The sequence below is a fragment of the Colletotrichum graminicola genome (genome assembly GCF_000149035.1).
Source record: "Colletotrichum graminicola M1.001 genomic scaffold supercont1.63, whole genome shotgun sequence".
Lineage (NCBI taxonomy): Eukaryota > Fungi > Ascomycota > Sordariomycetes > Glomerellales > Glomerellaceae > Colletotrichum > Colletotrichum graminicola.
In genome coordinates, this window is record NW_007361067.1 from 6978 (window position 1) to 29362 (window position 22385).

Genomic DNA, 22385 nt, shown 5'->3' on the forward strand with positions numbered 1-22385 from the left:
TTATAGTCTTACTATTATTAATAGCATCTTAAGTTACTAGTAGATTAAACTATTTAATATCTTCTATTCTAAAATAAAAAGTAAGTATAACTAAGTAATCCTAGAATTCTCTATATTAGTCTAGTTATTTATTATAAAAAGGGCTAGTTCCTTAGTCTGCTTAGCTAGATTACTAGAATTTTACTACTTTTTTTTTCCCTTCTAATTATAGCTATCCTAGGCCCTTTAGTTACGTATATAGTAAGCCTATTTATCTATATCTTTTTCTAAAAATAAGAAAAAAGGTTTCTATAAGGGCCTAGTAGTAGTCCCTCTATTATTTTTACTTTTATCTTAGTAATACCTAGGCGTTTTACTAGGTAAGGCTTCCTAAAGCTTTCCTTTACCCTTATAATTATATCTATTATACCTAAATATTTTACCTTATAAGACCTTAGTTTAAGTATTATTATTATTTTTATTTAATTTATCTTCCTTAGAGTTTATAGTCTTAATTACTATCTTAGGAGGTAAGGAATTATCTATATCCTTAGGATTATCTAAGTTAACTTTAGTATAATATATCTCCTCTTAAGAGGAAAAGGCAGCCTTTTCTAGCTAATTACTAGAGGAAGAGGCCTTACCTCTAGGTAGTAATAATACTACTAGAGTATTCTCTATTTTATGTTAGGTAAATAAAGTAATAGCTTTAGCGTACTTATAATCTTTAGCTAGCTAGGTTTTTACAGCCTATTAATAGCGTCCTTTATATTATATCTAGGTAATAAAGTATAACTTAGATTCTTTTAGGAAGTTATATTAAGCCTATAGTAACTAATAGGTAACTTTTAAGAGAGCGTATATATAGGCACTTAAACAGTCTTTAAAATAATCTAAGTTATATAAATAAGCTAAGGTTAATTAAGCTACTCTCTTAAGATCTTTTAGATATAGAAGGCTAGCTATTAGTGTAGGTTACTAACTAATTACTAGTAATTCTATTTAGGAAAACGTATTTCCTAAAGAGTTCTTAGTTATAGCTAGAAAATACTTTTAAGAAAAAAGTAAACTAGTGTTTATTCTCTTTTACTATACTTATACATAATATATATTATATAAAAGTATTCTTAATAAGTACTATATATAAAAGCTAAAGAGGGTCTAAATAATTATCTAACTAAGTCTTTTTTTACTTACCTAAAGGTTTATTCCTTAAATAAAAAAAATAGTTATACTACTATTTATTACGCTTTAGTATAAGAAAATAAGATATAATATTTAATAATCTTTTTTAACTATATTATAGATATTTCCCTACTTAAATAGTAAAGTATATCTCTATAATTCCCTAGTGTAATAGCTATAAAGCTGCTGTTATGTTCTCTGTTATTTTATAGAGCATTATTAATCCTTTCTTTATAGATTACATAAGCATTGCCTGGAGACTTCCTGGGAAATGCACTGCCACTTGGCGGTGAAACCCTAGAGAATTCCTGGTGGCTATTGTGGCGATTCTCTAGGAATTCTCTATTGTGTTCCTGTCTGTTACGTAACATAACCCCTACTTATAGGTATCTATTCTTGCCTTTTAAAGCTATGCTAGAGGTAAATCTGCTAATAAGGTTATAAAGGCTCTTAATATACCTAAAGTTATAGTTAATAAGATTCTTATATACGTAAAAAAGCACGGCTTTAACCCCTCTGCTTCTACCTTTTCTCTTCTTCTTAAATATATTAAAGATGCCCCTTAAGCCGGCTAGCTTAAGAAGGTAACACTATCTATTACTAGCCTTATTATATAGAAGGTTTACTATAACTATTATAGTAAAGAAAAGATATATACTAATATAGCTAGTAAGCTATAAAAGGAGTATAATATAAATATATTAGCCTTAAGTATTTACTAGATCCTTTATTAATATAGGTTTTAGAAGACTAAACCTATATATAAACTAGGATTATCTTACTAAATATAATAAGATAGGCTTTCTTAGTGTCTAGTATATTACTACTAGACTCTTAAGGATTAAAAAAAGGTTATATAGTCTAATAAAACCTCTATTATACTCTTTTATTATTATAATAGATACTATATATAGTAATAAATATATAAAGCCTATATAAAGTTATATATTTATACTTAATAAAAAAGGTACTTTAAGTTTATATTTTAAGGCTACTTTATATATAATAAAAAAGGCCCTTATTACTATTAGTTACCTAAGTTAGTAGTAATATAATAAAAGGCTGCTACTAAAGTTAAGAAGTTAAATAAAGAGCTAAAGCTAGTAAAGCGCCTTAAATAAGAACTTAAAAGAGAGATAGCCTAGCTATAGCTCTAATAGATCCCTAGCTATAAACTAACTTTTTACTAAAATACTTATACTAGTAAGTTAGTTTATAAGGATAATAAAAGAATTAACTAATACTAATACTATAAGGAGATTTTACTACTAAAGCTTTTCCTATTTATTACTAATAAGTGCCTACCTAGTACTATTATTTAAGAAGATAAGGCACCTTTTTATAATTACTACTTTACCTACTATACGTACGCTACCTATAATATTAAGAAGTTACTTTAGTATAGTAATAGCCTTAACCTTAACCTTATTAAGCCCTACTAGCTATAGATAAAGCAATTTATAACAAGAAAAGGGGCTCTAGTTAACTAGGCTGCTGCTGTATAGGCCTAGTAACAGTGCTAGTAGGCACTGCCTTAAGAGAAAATCTAGGCTTAGATTAAACAGATACCAGCCTATATTAAGGCTATTATTACCCTTAATAGGGGTAACAAATATAAGGAGGGCTAGCATACTAGTAAGTATTAGTTAGAGGTTAAATATAGTAAATAAAGCCTATTAACAATTGTTAAATATAGTAGAATTACACGTGAATTAGCCGGCAAATATATGGTTGCCCTACAGTAAATTGTTAGGGAATAGGCGGTGAATTGGCCCCACTTCTAGTAGCAAGTCTACTAATAATATTACCAGGATTAGCTAGGGATTTCCTAACTAAGAAATAAGGGGTTTTCCCTATTTCTATAGTAATTTACTATAGACATATATAACATATTATATAATTAATTAAGTAACTATTATAATCCCTACTATTTAATAATTAATAGTCTAATACGTATGTCTATAATAACTAATATACCTATCTACTAATTAAATACTATTATAATAATTAATAAGAACTATAATAATAAGGTAACTATCCTATAATTATATAGCAATTAGTTTATATAGCTTAACGCTATCTAAGTAAAGGTAAAGCGTTATAATCTCTAGGAGTATATTAACCTAGAGGTTATAGCAGCAGACTAATTAATCCTTAAGATATATCTAAAGAAACTAATAAAGCTGCTTATAACATAATATCTATACGCCTTAACTAAGGATAAGCTTACTGCTTACTAAGAGGTCGCTATAGCTATAGTAATCACTAGGATATCCTAGCAAGCAACCGCGCAGCTACGTATAGCAAGAAGTAAGGCTATTATAACTATACCTAATAGGCTTACGTATAAAACTAAACATGTAATAACACTAGATAATCTTAACCTATATAATCTTATATACTTAAACAGCTAGATAAGCTACTATTATAAGGAAGTACGTAAGTATACTGCTTAGTAAAAAGATATTAAAGACGTAGCTAACGTAGTTAAATCTACTATATCTATAGATCTTTAGGAAAGATGTTATAAATCTAATAAATTACTAGCTAAATAGCTTAATAAGCTTAGCGTAGCAGTAGGAATAACTAAAGAAAAGCGTATAAAGTATGCCTATAATAAATATAGCAAAGTGTTAGTAAAAGCCTAGCAAAAGGCCCTAACTACTAAAAGAAATCTTACTATATAGCTTAATAAATAAAACATAGCCTATAATAAATTAGTATAAGTTAATTTACTTAACTACTAATAGCTATTAATCTAGTTTAATAACCTTACTACTACTTTATAAAACAGTTTACTTAGCGCCTAGCTAGATTTATATATAGTAATAAGTAAAATAATAGGTAATTAGAATAATCTTAACTAGTAGTCACTTTATAAGATAGCACTAAAGAGGGTTAAAGCCCTTACTAATAACTTACTATATTATAGCTAAGTAGGCTATAGCGTATTTAGCCTAACTAGAGGTAATAATAATAATAGCCTAACGTATACTAAAGGCGTAGTAAAGGATAGTAAATTTAATAATAAGAGGTATTACTACTAATAAAGTGTAAGTAAAAAAGTAAAGTGCCTTATATACTTTAGCGCCTATCTATTATAACTTTACTACTTTATAAATAAGTTATAAAGGCCTAATAATTAGTAGGTAAATATATAACGTTAGTAATAGATTAATAAGTATATTATAAGTAATCCTAACCTTACTAAATAAGTGTAGAGAATTAAAGCTAAGTTATATTAACTATATAGCAGATACTACATAAAGGTAGCCTTTTATACTACTTTATAAGGCTATAAGCTAGGTAATTTAGCCTTACTTAATTTAGGCACTACTAACTATATATTTAACTATATATCTTAGTTTATTACGTTAGTAGTAGCCCTAATTAGTAACTATATCTAGGTAGGCACTACCTAAGTAGTAATTAAAGGATATAGTACTATAAAGATTACTTTAAAAGGCGCTAATAGCTTACTAATAAAGCTCTATATATATAACGTAATATATTATAGCGTATTTACTATATTACTTATTTCCTTTATAAGGCTACGCTAGTAAGGTATATAGTAAGATATAAGCCTAGGTAATAATTACCTAAGGCGTATAGATTATAGCCTTATAGGCTATATTAAGGAATAAGCTAACTAATAAGTACTTAAATATTATAAGTAACGTAGCTATAGCTAAGAAAGTAAAGACGCTTTTACTACACACTTTACTAATAATTTACTACTAACCCTATAAGTAAGAAACAAATATATAACGTTAACGTAGTAATAACTGCTCTATAGTAACATAATAATATAGTATAAGCGTCTTAGCTACCTAGGTACTAAGGCTTTATAAAGGATTATAAATACTACCTATAAAGTATATTTAACCTAAGTTAACGCTATAATAATATAAGACTATAATTTATATAGTCTTAGTAAAATAAGGTAGCAGATTTACTACTAGCCTTATAAATTTATTATAAATATAGCGCTAGGTAATTACCTAGCGCTAGACTTTTATAATCTTAAATAAGGCTACATAGGATACTACTTAGTAATAATAATCTTAGATTAGGTAACAGGCCTAGTATAGGATTTCTACTTACGTAGCTACTACTAAGATACTATTAAATTAATAATAAGAGGCTTCTTTATAATACTAAAAACTAAATATTTAATTACGCTAAAAGTTATTAAGGCTAACTAAGAAATCCTACGCCTTAAGTAACTTATAGATACGCTCTTTAATTATAGAATCTCTATTAAGCTATTAGTAGTAAATACCTAGGCTTAAAACAGAGGTGCTAAGTAAATTACTATAATTATTAAACTTAAGGCGTAATATATATAAATTAATATAAAATTACCTAAAGTCCTATAGCCTAAAATTATAACTATAGCTATATACCTTTATAATTAAACGCTATTAGCAGCTTAAGGGTAGAAATCCCTATATTAATTATTTTACTTATATTTTATACTTAATAAGCACACTAAGCCTTTACTAATAGTAAAGCTAGATCTTTTATATCTATAAGCCTATAGATACTAAGCGTATATACTAACAGCAGACGTATAACTATTATAAAACTACTAGTAAAAGCTTACTACCTATATATAGATTAGATTCCTTATTAGGTATATATTTAGTAATTTATATTACGTCTAGTATCTAGTATAAAATAAGGTTTTTACTATATATAACGTAATATTTAATAAAAAATAAATCTTTAATAGATTAATAAATAGATTACTTAATAAGCTTTATAAAGCTAATCTTATAGTAATTTAATAATAAATTAATAAGCTAATTACAGCTAGTAATTAATCCTTAGTATATAAAGAAGCTAATAAAGAAATAAATAAAGTAATTAAATATACTAATATTACTTTACTAAGCGCTTTATAATTAGGTAATATACTAAAATATTTATATAAGTAGGTAAAGTTTACGCTTCTCCTTACTTTACTACTATTACTACTAAGCGCCTTTTTTATAGCTGTTATAAATATTAATATAAGGGGTAGTAAAATAAGAACTAATAGTTCTAAATTAATTAATCTAATAGCTAATAGTAAAATAATTACTAATAGTAAAATAAATAATAGGTAAATACCTAAATTAATAGCTAATAGCCTATTAATTAATTTATTAATAGCCTATAGCCTACAAGCTAGTAACTTACTTAAGGTAATTAAAGCTAATAATAGTTTAAATAATTTATTAAAGGCTAATAGCCTATAAGCTAGCAACTTATTAAGAACTAATAGTTCTAAAATAATAAGGATAGTAATCCCTTATACCTTATCTTATCTCTATATAATTAATTTATAAGACGTTACTAAGCGTAAAAAGGTGTTTAATTCCTAAGTAACTATAGCTAGCCTATTAGGCAATCTCTAGCTAGTAGTAACCTTATTTAAAGGCGTTATAAAAAGGTATTATCTTACTATATATATAGGTAGTTAGATTACACTAAGGACTTTATTTAAGGCTACTTTCCTTATAAGGCTTACTTTATAGTAAAAGATTATAGACTATATATAAGGTAGCTTATAAGTAGTAATATAGTCTAGTATATTATAAAGTTAACTAATAAGTAAAGATTACTACCTTTAGCTAAAGTGTGCCTAAGGCTACTTAATTAACTATATAACGCCTAATAAGTATAATAATTATAAAGACGTTACTAGTAAATTACTAGCACGTAATAAAGAAGTTACTAGACTTTATAAGCTAATAAGTATATATTAGAAGTTACTACACCCTCTACTAATCTATAGATAGTTAAAAAGCTACTTATATAAAAAGTAATTTAAAGACGCTAAAAAAGCGTATCTATATAGGTATAAAATATTAAAATCTTAGGTAATAGTACTATAAGTAGTAGCTAAAAGGCATTAAATCCTTAGCTACTATTAGGTATATACCTATAAGCTTAATAAATATAGTTAATTAACTAAATTTAAAGTAAGACTTATAGTCTATAGTAACTAATAAGTAAAAGATCTATAAGATACCTATATAGCTATATTAGTAGGTATATTATTTAAAATACTTATAGTAATAGCTACTTACTTTAATCTAGAATTACTTTAATATAATATAGTAAATACGTTTATTTATACTACTATTAATAAAGTAGTATTTATAGAGATACCTTTAGGCTACTAAATTACTAGCTAGATCTTTTAGTTATTAAAAGTACTTTATAGGCTTTAGTAATTACTACTACTATAATAAAAGCACCTTAAAAAAAGACTTACTATATAGGGCTTTTACTAAGTGCTTAGTAAGAACTACTATTAGAAAAAGGATTATATTATATTCTTTTTTTATATTAATAACTATATATTAGCTTATTACTATATAGATAAAGCATAAGTAAGTAATAAGATAGTAGCTTTTTAGTAATAATACTACCTTAAAGGTAAAGGCCTATTATAGTAGTTCTTTAGCCTTAAGGTAATTTATAACTAAAGTAACTATTATCTCTAGCTCTTATAAGTAGTATACTATAATAAAATAATAAAACTACTACTAATAAATAATAAATATAAATATAATAAATTATTACTTATAGTAAAAGCTAAGCTATTACTTAGTAAATATATAGCCTTATTATAAAAAGTTAACTAATATTAAAAAAAGGTAAGGATAATCCTATATATAGTAGTAATAACTTAGCTAGACATTACTTTTATAGCTAGCTAGCTTACCTACTTTAACTATAATCTAAATCTAGATTACTAAAAAGTAGTAAATTATATACTTAGATATCTTTACTAAACGTAGCACCTTTACCTTAAATATAAAGTAACGCTAGGCAGTAAAGATAATATATTAAAGGTTACTTTAGACACCTTATTTACTAATAACTTACTAGACTATTACAGCTTATAAGCGTATATACTAAAGCTATTTAAAGAGCTTATCTCTTAGTAAGCTAATAAATAAGATATAGTAATAATATTAACTACTAAGGCTAAATTACTAGCCTTATTATCTACTATAAAGAAGGCGCTTTTTACTAGTAGATTAATTACTACGCTAGGTATTTAACTATTAATATAAATAGGAACTAAATTATTACTTAATAAGTAAGTAGCTACTAAATAGCTACTAACTATTTATATTAGCTATAATAATACCTAGACTATTAGGCTTATTACTAAAAAGCTTATCTAACTATAAATAAGGCTATAGTATATAGATATTTATAACTACTAGCTATAATAAGAAGTAGTAGTAAATTAAATTACTATTAAATATAAGAAGTTTACTAAATTAATAGCTAATAAATTAATAAAGGCGCTTAGTGCGCTATAATTTACTATATTTATAGCTTAATTAAATATAAGTAACTAATACGTACGCCTTAAAGTAAATTAACAGTAAGAATTAGCTAATAATAAAGTAAAGCTTTACTACTAGATAGAGGAGGAAAACGTATAGGATATTAAAGGATAATTAATAAATAAATAGGCTATATATAGAAAATATTTAGCGCAGGCTTTATAGTAATTAACTGCGTTACTAGCGCTAAGGGGGTGTGTTAAATGTAGCGGAATTATATATAAATTAGCTAGCAAATACACAGTTGCCCTACGGCGAATTGTTAGGGAATAGGTGGTGAATTAGCCCTACTTCTAGTGGTAAGTCCACTAATAATATCGCCAGGATTGGCCGGGGATTTCCTAACCAAGAAATAGGGGGTTTTCCCTATTTCTATAGTAATTCACTATAGACACACACAACATATCATATAATCAATCAAGTAACCATTACAATCCCTACTATTTGACAACAATAATCTATTAGCAATTTAATAACATCAAGAGCAACTAAATAACCCGCCAGACTATAATATGAAATGGTGGCTGCAATCAACTGTAGAGGGCACCCCTGCATTTACCCCTGTTAATTAACAGGGGGTAGGCCTTGGCACTATGGATCACTACTTTTGACACGCTCCTCCGTATACACATATACGATGGTACCAGGCCGAAGTTAATTTACCCCTGTTAGGTAACTAATGTTCACCCCCCTACTACAGGACTTCACTTTTGGCGAATATTCACCCTCTATTATGATATCAGCTGTGGGGGGTAACATCATAGGGGTAATTAACTTGGCCCTGCCACCCTGTAGTACGGATAGACACACTCTGCTCCTGCTAAACATCTGGTAAGACTTAGTGCTTATACATTTTAATAATGTCGATCCAGGATGTGCCTCAGAGGTTGGGTCACGATGTAGACCGGTGAAGGTGTACGCTATAGCCGCTTGTTAATCTGCAACTTCGACGGTTGACATATCACAAGCGAGGCTCTCGGAGATGCGAATACCTTGCTTGAAGGAAACAGGAGCACGTCAGAGCATGAGGACTGCTGAATGCTTTGGAAGCCCTATAGTAACAGCCGTACGAATACCATGCATGCACTTAGGCTGGGGATGACGCGACGGACAAGGTTCCCCCTTTGGGCTCCTTTCATTTAAACCAGAGATCCCCTTGATGGGACCCTTGCGTGTGTATCTATATAAGAGCTGCTTCCTGATACGGAGCCTCTTTCATTGAACTCATCACCATCCTTCAGCTTCAGCATCAACCCAGATTCTGGAAATCAGTCACTCGCTTGCCCAAGATGCATTTCCGCAGCCTCTTCCTTGCTCTCCTCCCCCTCCTGTCCCAAGCTGAGGCGGCCCTCCAGCGTGTCGGGAACTTCGGCGCCAATCCGACCGGCCTGACCATGGACATCTCCGTTCCTCCCAACATGGCCCCCAATCCCGCCATCATCCTCGCCCTCCACCTTTGCGGTGGCTCCGGCCACGCCTACGCCCAGCAGGCCAACTACATCGCGGCCTCTGATCAGAAGCGCAACTTCCTTGTCATCTACCCGTCTTCCACCAGAGACAACAACTGCTGGGACGTCGCCTCTGCAGCCTCCCTTAAGCACGACGGTGGCGGCGACTCCACAGGTCTAGCCAACATGGTCCGTTACGCGATTGCGCGCTATAACGCTGACCCGAAGCGCGTCTTCGTCACGGGAAGCTCGTCGGGCTGCATGATGACTAATGTGCTTGCTGCCACGTACCCGGACATCTTCGCCGCGGCGACGTGTTATTCGGGTGTTGCAGCGGGATGCGTCGCGGGATCGCCAGGCTCAAGCCCTACCACCTCCGATGGCAAGTGTGCTAACGCCCAAGTCATTAAGTCGGGTACCCAATGGGCTTCCCAGGTGCGTCAGATGTATCCGGGTTACACTGGCAGCTACCCGCGCATCCAAACGTACCACGGCACGGCGGACGGGCTTGTCAGGCCGCCTAACCTGTACGAGCAGCTCAAGGAGTGGTCCACTATCCACGGTGTCAGCCCTACTACGAACATCACGAACTCACCCTCCGCCGGCTACACGCGGATTATCTATGGTGATGGCACTCAAGTTATGGGCGTCTCTGCGCAAGGTGTTGGGCATACTGTACCCGTTCATGTGAGTGAGGACCTGAAGTGGTTTGGCTTGTGAGGAATCACATGGACGTAAGCTTGGCTCGGTTTCGAGGTATATATTGAGATTCATTAAACTGTTCTTCATGTAAATACAATAGTCTGTACATATTACATAAGTGCTGGCGGCGCAAGAACCTGGGTTTCGGCAATGCTGGGCACCGCCAGCTATCGCTGGTCACGAGGCTTTATCTCCGATATGGCATACCTTTCAACAAGGACTACTTTTCTTAACCCTCACTCACAATCGAGAATAACCACCGCATCCCAATTATTCGTCACCCCTCCGACCTCGGTCGATAAATGCCCCCATGATACCAACAGCCGCCCACACAAACGGAATGTGGCTTGACCCATAGGAGCCCTAAAACATTTCTCTAAAGTGGAAAAAGACGTTGTCAACGTAGGGGCTTGAAGCACTGGGGGGCAGATTGGCACTCGACTGCTGTTCCCCAAAACCGTCTTCTCCCCCAGCTGGATTTCCATTAAGCCCCATGTAACCCTCGAAAATGCGACTCATTTCAGTTTGAATGCGAACGCCGTTGTTCGGTGATTGTGCCGTCTCCAAATTGGGCGTTTGTTGATGCATCGTAGGCGTCGTCGAGAGGGAAGAACGACCAAAGGGGGTAATCGTGGCTGGGCTGGTTGACATCTGCCCGCTGGCTAAGCCGGCCATCGCCAGGGCCGCAGAGCTATGGGCATCCTCATCCGACTGATTGCGCAAGCCAATGCTCGGCGCGACCTCCTTCAGTGAACTGATTGTACGCCACAGCCGTTGCGATACCCAGCTCTTGGCCGAAAGGTCTTTGACAAGCTCCAGCCCCATGTAGAACTCTTCGCGGCAAGTGGAACTGAACCTTACTGGCGCGTGTACGGAGGCCAAGAAGAGGACAGATATTGCGGATGTGAGAAACTGGTGATAAAAGACCTGGATCTTGCGGTAAAGGTTCGTGGTGTTGTTAAGGTGGCTAAGATAGCGAATCGTATCTTTTGCGAGGTCGACGACACGTTGGGCCTGAGCGAAATGGCTCATTATGCTTGTAGCACTGTGAAGGATCGGTGTATATAGCCAGATACGAATCTGAAGGATGTTAGCGTCGCACCATCCTCGCCTTTGCTCGCCGATCAGTAACAACGGACCTGATTGAAACGAAGATATGTCCAGATACGCAGTCGCTGAAGGTTATACGACGGTGTTGACGTCATTTGCTTCTCCTTGTCCCAGCCACGAAGCTTGACTTCTTCTGGGACATTGTCATACCACTGCAGGATTTCCTGATCTAGCTGCTCCATGTCTTCGTGTCGAAGCTCGCGGGCCAGAACAGGGCCGAAGTGAGCAACTTGGCGCCAAACCTTGGCTCCCAGCCTTGAGTAGGTGATCATGGCGACGAGATACGGATACTCTTCCTGTTCATATGTGAGCGAGATTTCATTCTCATCTACTGCAAAGAAAAGAAAAAGACTACTTACGGGCATAGGTAGAGCTGGATCAATCTCCTCGTCTGAAACCACGAACGGTAGACCTGTGTTGAAGGCCCACCTTCTATCCAAAACATAGGCCGACCAGAAGCTGTTCAAAGCATTCTTTCTTTCCTCTTCGTCTCGAATCTTGGCAATGCCAGTTGTTCGATGGATGCCCATCTCCAGGCATAACCTAGTAACCTGACCCATGACTCTCCATGCGAGGATCTCCTCGTTGGCCAGAAACCTGTAGCCAGCAAGAAGGGCCAGCGCCGGAAGACTCACAGAGTCAGCAGCCTCGACCATGAGCTTCCGGTTGAGTATTGCCTCCATGCTGTCAATCAGCTTGGATGCCCTTTCGCTATGGCCGTGCTCTTCTACAACCAGGGCGCAGCTCATGACAATCTTGAGCTGGAGTGTCTTCTCGTCGTTGAAACTGGGTGTAAGACCCTGCTTCCTGGCCGAGTCCATATAAGCTGTCAATTGGCGGACATGGTCAATAACGGACTGTATCTTGATCACAGGATACATGATGCCGACTTCTTCCTCATGCAACCGACACAGGCGAATCATCTCGTCCTTTCCAAAATCCCACAACGGGTCGACCTGACTCTCTCGGGGAGCCATGAGAAATGGGCTCTCCTCGGGTATCCCCAACTGTGTGCCCCGATCGTTGCCATCCCCTATGCCCTTGTAGCCCATGTTATAAATGGTGGTGTTTGCGACGTCAAGACTGAAGGCCATGCTGGTTGGCCCGCGGAAGGATGCCTGCTTGGACTGGGTCAACTCAGGCCGATGGAGAGTAGACAGCGAGCTCGCTGGGGAGGCCTGAAATGTGCCCGAGGGGAGAGGCAATGCTTTGTCCTGGATGGGAGCCAGACGTAGAGTTTCGGAACGGAGGGCGTTCATGTTCTGATAGAGAGCATCAACCTGCTCTTGCAGGTGCGCCATCTGCGCCGTCATGGTTTTGTACTCGTCCGAATCCTTGAAGCTGTTGGAGCAACAGTTTGGGGCGTATAGGCACGCCAGGTTGAGGTTGCCGCATCGTTGACAGGGAGTCTCGCCATTGCACTTGATCTTGCGTCTTTTGCATTCGTTGCTGTTGTAGAGAAGAACGGTTAGTGATATTAGTGGTCTTGGACTGTTATGGCACGTGGCCAAAGAGAACCTGTTTGAGCAGAGGCAAGGAAGGGTTCGTTCGGCCGGGCTGTCTGATCCAAACAGGTAGAGGCGTAGAGCCGCCGCAACGACATTGGGGCAATCCGGCATGCGCACACAAGAGGATGGATCTCTTTGGCTACGCCTGCACGGTAGACATGACGGAGACAGAGCTGTCCTTACCAGGCAATGGATATGTACTGGGACAGGAACGGTAATTAGCTTTCTGGATTTCCACAGGGTTTGGGTCGAGAGGAACATGGCAGCACAGGCCGGGAACAGGAGCGAGGTGCACTCTGGGGGGTGGGAGGGGGGATGGCTATGGCTAGTGGCAGGCTGATTGCAGGGACAAACGAACCCGATTCCTCTTGCTCCTTTGCTGCTTTGCAGCATTACTCTCGTCCTCCGACTTCCTCTTGGAACCCGATACAGAGCTCGAACCAGGCGTGCCGGCGGCAGTTTGGCCTGGGTGTTGCGCGGAATTGTCTCCGGGTGTCGCGGAAAGGGGGGAATGAGTAGAGTGATTGTGTGGAGAAGGAACAGCGCGGTCGGGCGGTAGAGGGATGGCTGCTTGGGTCAAGTAGCGCAAGTCGCTGACTTGCGTCTCAATCTGCTCCATTGCGCATAGCGAGACCCCCCCGGCAGGATCTCTTGCTTTTCTGTCCAGTGCTTCTTATCCCAGGGCCTTGTTCGTGAACGTGAAAAGCAGGCGAGTAATGAACGAGTCTCTTTCCAAAACTTGCCCCCAAGGTAGGTACTTTCTTTCCTTAGCGTCACTTCTCTGGAAATGGAATGGGGCATCTTCCGCTGACAGGTGGCTAGCGCATCCCGCACCGCACCGCACCCCATCACGTGATGAGCCAGGAGCGTAGCATGCGATCGTGAATTGATTGGCTGGCTGGCTATTGGGCCTTTTAGCAACGCAAAGTTGATGTTTGTTACCTAGGTAGTAAGACGAAATCATAGGTAGATACCTAACTAAGTACACATACATGCAGAGTAGGTAGTCTGTATAATCATCGACGCACTGCGACACTAAAACAAACTCGGAATATGAGCAGTCGGAATTCAAACTTTGAAACATTTCGAAATCTGGCCAAGGTGCGTTGAGGTTAGTTAGCTGCTCTCTGGTTCTTTGTCCGTATACCGTGAAGAACTATCCGTACAAAGAGGGAGCCGAGCTTATATAATACAAGTCGATGGGAAGGATGGATGGATGATGAATGGATGGTGGGGTCCCTGTTTCTGCCGCGCGACACCACCAAAAAGTTTCTGAAGCCCAGAAATTTCGCCTAGAGTTCCTCGATCCGTTGCCATACAAACCGCAGTAGCCAAACAAAATGGCCACCCGCAGAAGAGCTTCCGACTGGGAAGAGAAGGCACCAAAGGGTAATGCATAAGGTTTCCAAGCGACTACGCTCCTGCAAGTACTTACACTATTTTACAGACCGCGATCCCGAGGCCGAACCTATCGAGGAGAGCGAAAACGAAAGCGGCAGTGAAGAGGCCGCTGATGAAAATGCGGGCACCGAGCACTATGTGACCGTTGGGTACGATACGCACCATTTGCAGGTCTGTCGTTGCAGAAGGCTAACCATCGCGGCAGCAAGAGCAAGCTCCGCGAAAAGGAGGGCGTTTCCCTCGGACCCCAGTATCGTGGCGCCCGCGTCAGTCGGGATGCGTTGAACGATTCGAGCGACGAGGACGGCAGCGACGTATTCGAGGATGCGCGGGAAGACCTCGACTCGAACGGTGAAGAGTTCGACGACCCCGAAACCGCTGACCTGGCCGCCGACGAAGCCGCTGTCGGAGATGAAGATGTTGAAATCTCGAGCGACAACGCCTTTGGCGATAGCGACGACGAGCTCCACGGCTTCATTTCCCGCAGCACCTCACAGCCCAAAGACAAGAAGGGGAGTCGCGACAAGAGGCTCAAGGCCGCCGACTTCATCTCTGACGAGGAGGAGGGCAGCGATGACGACAATGAGGGTGCCGAGCTCGACGACGAAGATCTCGAAAGCTCCGACGGCGACGATGAGGATCTTCTGGGCGATCTTGAGGGCTCAGAAGACGATGAAGATGACGAGGACGACGCGGAAATTGGCTCCGGCGATGACGAAGACTCCGAAGAAGATTCAGACGTCTCTGACGAGGACGACGACGAGGAGGACGACGACGAGGAGGACGACGACGACCAGCCGCGCCGCAAATCCTCCAAGTCCGACGCCCGAGCCGAGCAGCGCAAGCTCATGAGCGAAGGCCAAAAGGCGCTCGCGGCCACAATCTCCGCCGCCGTCCAGCAGGACGCGCAGAAAGGCCTGGCTGTCCGCGAGCAACGCAAGACCTTTGACGGCCTCCTCAACATCCGCATCCGCCTTCAGAAGGCCCTCGTCGCGACAAACTCCTTTTCCGCGGTCGAGCCCCCCTCCAAAGATGGTGATGAAGAGGAAGGCGGGCAGAGCTCGGAGCCGTACGAGGCCGCCGAGGAGGCCGCGCTCAAGCTGCTCAACACCCTCGACAGCTTCCGCGCCAGCCTGCTCCCCGCCGAGCTCGCGCAGCAGGCTGCTGGCGCCAAGCGCAAGCGCGGCGACTACGATACCTCGACGTCGAGCGAGGCCATCTGGGAGGGCATTCAGGAGGCCGAGCAGCGCGCGTCAAAGTACCGCAAGAAGGTGCTTGAGACGTGGTCCGCCAAGACGCGCAGCGCCAACGTCGAGGTCAAGTCCCGCAATCTCGTCTCAACGCAGACGTCGATCGTCGCTAGCCTCGAGGACCAGCTTCTCAACGTCGACCGCCTGGTCAAGCGCACGCGCACGCCACGGTCCTGTGCGCCTGCGCAGGTGGCGCGCAAGGTCAACGAGGACCCGGAGGTCTACGATGACGCGGACTTTTACCAGTTGCTCCTCAAGGAGCTCGTCGAGCAGCGCACGTCCGACACCGGCGGCGGCACGGCGGCGCAGCCCACGGTACGGTGGGCGGCCATGAAGGAGGCCAAGACGAAGAAGCACGTCGATAGGAGGGCGAGCAAGGGCCGTAAGATGCGGTTCAACGTGCACGAGAAACTGCAGAATTTCATGGCGCCCGAAGACCGGAGGGCGTGGGAGCAGGACGCGATCGACCGGTTGTTCGGCACGCTGTTCGGGCAGAAGATGGAGCTGAGCGAGCAGGCATCCGACGCGGAGATGGAGGACGATGAGGATGTTGACGCCGAGGAGGCCGGGCTGCGGTTGTTCCGCAACTGAAGCAACGGTCTAGGCGGGGTGTGAGAGCTTGTTGCCTACAGAGTTGTACATGATGAAGATGTCCGCATGATATATGTATGTATATATATATATATATAGACCATGGCTGTCGAGCAGAAAAAAGGAGTCGACTGTTATTACATAGATGCGGAGACGGCGCGTCTTCGTCGGGGAGGATCCGCAGGCGTGAAGCTCTTTATCCGACAAGCGCGGCCCCGGCGAATAACACGAACATCCCAACATGTACTGCTAGATGAACACCCGGCCCACCAAGCGTCTTCTTCACTAACTCGCCCTTGTGCTTATCCTTGCCCGTCCCATCCACCACGGGCCTCGCCAGCCGTACATAGGCGCGCCAGCACGGCCAAGCGTGCCAAAATGCCAACGCCGCCGCCACTCGCCTGGTCGTCTCGTCAAATGGCCGCGCGACGAAGGCGAGGCATACCAGGTTCGTGCTAAGCAGCAGGCCGCCAAACGACTGCAGCACCAGTCGGGTGGCGGGAGACGGGTCTGGGAGCTGGCTGGCGGGGTTGAAGATGAAAGAGCAGGCGGAGGCCGTCTCGATGGCGATGTGTAGGAAGAAAGGAAGCTTGCTGGCCTGGAAGAGCGGCATTGTGGGAGAAAGAGGGGGGTTAAGTCGGGCTGCGGAGCAACTCGAATGCCCGAGCTGATGAAGGAGGGTAGTGGAGGTCGAGGCTATCAGGTGGTGCCGCGTTTCACCAAGGATTTGAAGTTTGTTCTGTCAAGCTTTCTCTGCATATGTTAGTTGAGAGCGCATCATCGCTACAGAAACCCTAAGCGGCGTAGATGGAAAAAGGGCGACGTCTCCTCAATGAAAATTCCGATTAGCCTAGTAAACCAGGCTCGAAGACGTGTCAGCACAAAAGCTGCGTTTGCAATACGGATACTCGTCCAGTCTCTATGCATTAGGTAGGCACTGTACGGATAGTTCTGCGTGGGATTAGTGTGCTTACATAGCTACCTAGGTAGGCAAGTGATTGAGGACTCGGAGCAATTCATGTCGATGGTTAATTACGTCTACACTAGCTCTCGTCAGTGGTGGGAGAGCTCTCCACTCGCCACATCCACATGGAGCAAGGCACGCGAGCCAGCATATACCCTTAAGGCAATTGGCGTGTGTCGATAGCCAAGGCAAGCAGTTCCGAATGGATAGTCACGAAAATCATGAATCATTACGGGAAACATGTCAAGCGGAAATGCCATTGGAGAGACGGACAGAAAGGGCGTCTTCGGACGGGCCGATGTTGATCGGACGAGACATGCCGTCCGGTGCTGCTGAACTGCATGGGCATGAGACAAAAGGAGAAAACACAGACCCTTCAACGCATCAGCTTCGAAGCCAGGCCCTTCAACGTGCAAACACGTGTACGTCGGCACATGGTATTTTCAGCCATAGCACGCATGTCAGATTGGTAGCCCAATAATCGCCTCTTGGTTCCTGACAGCCTCTTTTTTCCCCGTTTCAATGACATACTCGCCGGCCACAACAGACAGACAGCTAATACCCACTTATAGGCTAGCCATAGCTACCTAGGTACCTACCTACACTACGGATACTATGTAGGCATACGGCTAGTTCCACCGCACTCGGTTCCCATCACAAAGTAGCAGCAGCAGGAGCAGGGGTCTGCGTCGCGCAACCAAGGCTACGTACTCTACGAAACCTCTGCCCAGATGAGCCTGCTCCAGAATGCTGAAGGTCAGCTAGCATAGTACTTGTGTTCTCCGGGTGAGTTGTTAATTCTAAAAAGGTACTGCTCTAACATTCCACATGCTGAAGGAGGTTTAGATAGGTAGACAAGCAAACGCCCGGCTCCGAGGATTGGATTCAGGCAGAGTTTCAGCTCCGGTGGGCTTTGTTTCCCTTTCCTTTCCTTACCGGCCCCAATGTTACCCCGTTGCCTAGTAATCCTGCGTACGGATACACTTGCATTCCATTCCAGGATGAGGAGCCGGGGGGAGATGAACATGCATAATGAAACGGTGCAATCATACCTCCGTCCCCGAGTTCGTCACAAGGGAAGGAAGCACACGTCTGAGGACGAGAGACGAGAGACGAGAGAAAGCAGCAGCAAAACCAAACCATCCCATCCATCGTCCGCTACACTACAAGACGGCACGGGACGGCAGGCCGGTTACTAAATCACCCCCACCAAAACCGCCCCTGGTGCCTCGGCGAATCTGTTGAGCCTGGAGAGAACAACAGCTTGTGCCAAAAAAAAAAAAAACAAGACGGTACAAACCAGACGAGGTCGGCCTTACGTGTCTTAGCTGCTACCACCAAGGACCGACCACCCCATGCTACCTAACCTATGCCGTGCCGTGCCGTGCCTCCGTCACTATTATGTTTCCCTCGTGCATGAGCCTGGTAGCCGTCCTTTCCATTTTACTTGCTCCGAGCCTACCTGATCAAACTGACCGACTTTTTGCCTCTCGCATACCTAGATTGTTCGTCGTTTCTTAGCACATGCCCAAAAATCCCCCAATTCATCCATCCACCCACCCCGTGCTGTTCTGTCTGTCGTTCTATCTGGGTGTGCTCCGTTCGCCTGCCTACCGTTGTCGCGGGTGATATCATCACTCCAGTCCTTCTCGCACAAGCCATTGCCATTCGCTTCCGGCTTTGCCTCTTTGCTAGACCCTTCCCACAGCTCCTCGTGGGCTTCTACAAGCTCTTTTCTTCATGATTTTGGCCATTGAGTGCCTTGGCTTCCTTCCCCCTACACATCTTACTTGATTTCGACCAGCCTAACGCGAGCTACCCCTCCCCCGCATCGCACCTCTCTCACCATTCACGATGGCGGCTCCCAACACATTTCAAGACCTCGGTCTGTCAATCATCGGCGTCGGCAGCCAGTACCCGCCATACTCCTTGAAGACAGATTCCATAGAATACCTGAGCAACAAGTTCTACCCCGACTCACCTTCGTGAGTGCACTGCCATCGCATGATGCATCGGGCATTGAGCATTGAGCATTCTCGCTGACCCACCAACAGTATGAAAAAAGTGCTTGCCATCAATCGCTTCACCGGCATTGACTATCGGTCGTCCATCGGCACCCATGAACACCCCGTGGTAAATAACAAGGATGCGCCCTCCATCGCCGAGCTGCACAATGTTTTCATGAGCGACGGCGTGCCGTTGGCGGTGGAAGCTTCGCGCAAGGCCATCGAGGAGGCTCGCATCGACCTGAGCGAAATCACACACGTCGTGTCGACCACGTGCACCGACAGCGCCAACCCCGGCTTCGACCACTATGTAGTCAAGGGCTTGGGCATCACGCACCAGGTCGAGAAGGTGCTGCTTCACGGAGTCGGCTGCAGTGGGGGTCTGGCGACGCTGAGGACGGCGGCGAACCTGGCGTTGGGGCACAAAGCTCGCAACAAGCCGGCGAGGATTCTCTGCGTCGCGCTCGAGGTGAGCACGACAATGGTGCGCAGCGAGCTGGACAGCATCGACCAGCTCCAAGAAACGAGGATTGGCGTCGCTCTCTTCTCCGATTGCGCCAGCGCCGTGGTGCTTAGCAATGGTGTTGGCGAGCCGACAGAGTCCGTATATGACCTGCTGGGCTGGGAGCACAAGATCCTTCCCGATACAGAGCAGGATCTAGGGTTCGATGTCGACCCCGTTGGTAAGCAAAAGACCTTCCTGGCCACCACCTGTCCCGGACGTCCTGACTAACATGAGCGACCTAGGATGGAAGGTGGTTCTCTCGCCAAAGGTCCCCAAGCTCGCATCGGCCACCATTCCGTCAACCTTTAAAGAGCTGCTCGCGTCCGTCCCTTCACTGCCACCGTCGTACAAAAACGCTGACGACTTTGACTGGGCGATGCATCCCGGAGGCGCCACAATTCTATCGGGGGCCGAGAAGGTAATGGGCATCTCGTCGTACCACATGCGAGCGAGCTACGATACTTACATCAACCACGGAAACTCGAGCTCGGCAACAATATTCAGCGTTATGGACCGGCTGCGGTCCAAAGACATGGACGCCGTTGCGCCAGACGGCCGTGTCCGTGACTACGTGGTGGGGTGTGCGTTCGGACCGGGTATATCGGTGGAGATGTGCATGCTGAAGCGAAACATGGGGGCACGCGGCGTCACCGGTCTGCAGACGCCCCCGGAGACGGAGAGCGAGGGAAGCACTAGCGAAGCTGGGGACGACGCCGGGGCGCAACTCGATGGAAGGGTATCTTCGGGCCGGCAAATGGACGAGACGTTTGTTGCGGAGGCGATGAAGGATCTGGATCTGGACTAGAGTTTGGGGTCATGGCAGAGCGGGGGACACAAAGTTGGGTGTGAGAGATGCTGGGCTGGATCGGACAACGGTATATAGGAAAGAGGAGGAGGAGAATGCACGGATACATACCCATGACGCGACGGCTCTAATGAAGATACGGGAAGCAGCGAGAAGAGAAAGGAAGGTGCCTGCGGTTTGTTTGTACACGATAATGAAACTAGACGAGAGAAGAAGTGACTAGGCAAGCGGGGGAATTCCCCAGAATGAACGCGCCAGGCCGGATGCCACGGGAAACGACCCGAAGCTGATAACACGGCATATGCAAGCTCGTGGTTTGGACCCGAGATGAAGGTCATGATTGCGCCGGACGACGGAACGAGAAGTCTTGGAAGTGGAGAGCCACGATGCTTAACGACACGAGAAGAGCCGAGCCGGGTGGGAGTTCTCGGGCAACGCTTGGAGAAAATGGCGGGGGGGGCAGGCCATGGACCGAGGAAGTGGCGGCCACAAGGCTGGCTGTTGGAGTCGTGAGATTTCGATTGTCGGCGGACGAAGGGTCAAGATGCCCGATGCGATCCCGCAACTTCCCGGGCTTCGGCAATGGTCAAGGCTGGCCAGGTGTGGAAGGAAACAGACGGGAATGGCACAAAGAATGATTGCATGGCCGGGGAGGTCATCGTCATGAAGCGGCGCGATTGGCCGTGCTTTTCCGGGGTCTAGCCTGCACGATGTGAGGGAGCCAGAATGGGATGGAGGGGGGTCGGGATGCAGGGATGGTGTGCAACGGAGATTTGTTGTTGCGAGCAGCGTGAAAGTCACCCGAAAGGCATCGCCGGTCTTCCAGGACGGACGTACAGACAGACAGACGGGATGGATGTATAGATGGGAAGATTACACCGAGACTTGCTCGGTGAAGGTGGCCTTGGGAAGAGGGAGGGGCAATAAACCAGGCAGTACGCAGCGCTCGAATAGAAAGCCAGGCACTCGAGTCATTCGATATTCGCGTGGTTCCCCCATTAAATATCGCGCAGCGGACACCATAATAAGGCCGAGATATCAGGAGGTGGGAAGTCAATTTAAAAGGCCATGACTGTCAGCAGCCAACAGCGGGGAGGTACCTACAGAGTGCACCACACCACGTATGTAAGAGTTGGACCACGCCATTTTCAATGATACCTCGTCTGTCGCCCAATCAACCCGAAATAGAAAGACACAGCAAAATCTGCCTAGGCACAATGAAACAAATACACCACACAACAAGCCACGGAGAGAGAAAAAGAAAAAAGAAAAAAAGGACACAAAAAAATCAAGAACGGCGGGGGATTGAATGGTGGGGGACCCTGACCCCAATTACTCTGGCGGGCAGTGCAGGCCATGATTATTATTATTTTTTGACGTCAATTTGGTCCGGTGGGTGGGGGAGGGGTTGTTCGCGTTTGAATTTCCAAAGGTACCTTAGGTAAGGTACCTTATGTGTAAGGCGTCGTTGTGACTCGTTCCAGCTCGTCCTGCCAAGGGCAATAAATAAATAAAGACAAAAAAAGGTACATGGACCTGCGCGGCGGAGGTACCTCGCCCTCCCTCCTGCCCCTCA

The 22385-nt window shown here is 43.3% G+C and overlaps 5 protein-coding genes across 5 annotated transcripts; 3 read left to right on the forward strand and 2 right to left on the reverse strand.

Annotated features, from left to right (window-relative positions):
- Window positions 1-9808: 9808 nt before the first annotated feature.
- Window positions 9809-10687, forward strand: GLRG_10572 (PHB depolymerase family esterase; the record flags this gene model as incomplete). Its single annotated transcript, XM_008101257.1, has 1 exon — window positions 9809-10687. One exon carries the CDS (start codon window positions 9809-9811, stop codon window positions 10685-10687), a length of 879 nt encoding a protein of 292 aa, XP_008099448.1.
- A 345-nt stretch (window positions 10688-11032) lies between these two features.
- On the reverse strand, window positions 11033-13092 carry GLRG_10573 (fungal specific transcription factor domain-containing protein; the record flags this gene model as incomplete). Its single annotated transcript, XM_008101258.1, has 3 exons — window positions 11033-11749; window positions 11809-12075; window positions 12139-13092. The coding sequence occupies 3 exons, from the start codon at window positions 13090-13092 to the stop codon at window positions 11033-11035; spliced, it is 1938 nt and encodes a 645-aa protein (XP_008099449.1).
- A 1535-nt stretch (window positions 13093-14627) lies between these two features.
- GLRG_10574 (TRAUB domain-containing protein) lies at window positions 14628-16529 on the forward strand (the record flags this gene model as incomplete). Its single annotated transcript, XM_008101259.1, has 3 exons — window positions 14628-14676; window positions 14735-14837; window positions 14894-16529. The coding sequence occupies 3 exons, from the start codon at window positions 14628-14630 to the stop codon at window positions 16527-16529; spliced, it is 1788 nt and encodes a 595-aa protein (XP_008099450.1).
- Window positions 16530-16725: 196 nt separating this feature from the next.
- Window positions 16726-17142, reverse strand: GLRG_10575 (uncharacterized protein; the record flags this gene model as incomplete). Its single annotated transcript, XM_008101260.1, has 1 exon — window positions 16726-17142. The coding sequence occupies one exon, from the start codon at window positions 17140-17142 to the stop codon at window positions 16726-16728; it is 417 nt and encodes a 138-aa protein (XP_008099451.1).
- Window positions 17143-19347: 2205 nt separating this feature from the next.
- Window positions 19348-20809, forward strand: GLRG_10576 (chalcone and stilbene synthase domain-containing protein; the record flags this gene model as incomplete). Its single annotated transcript, XM_008101261.1, has 3 exons — window positions 19348-19478; window positions 19548-20182; window positions 20247-20809. The coding sequence occupies 3 exons, from the start codon at window positions 19348-19350 to the stop codon at window positions 20807-20809; spliced, it is 1329 nt and encodes a 442-aa protein (XP_008099452.1).
- Window positions 20810-22385: the final 1576 nt, after the last annotated feature.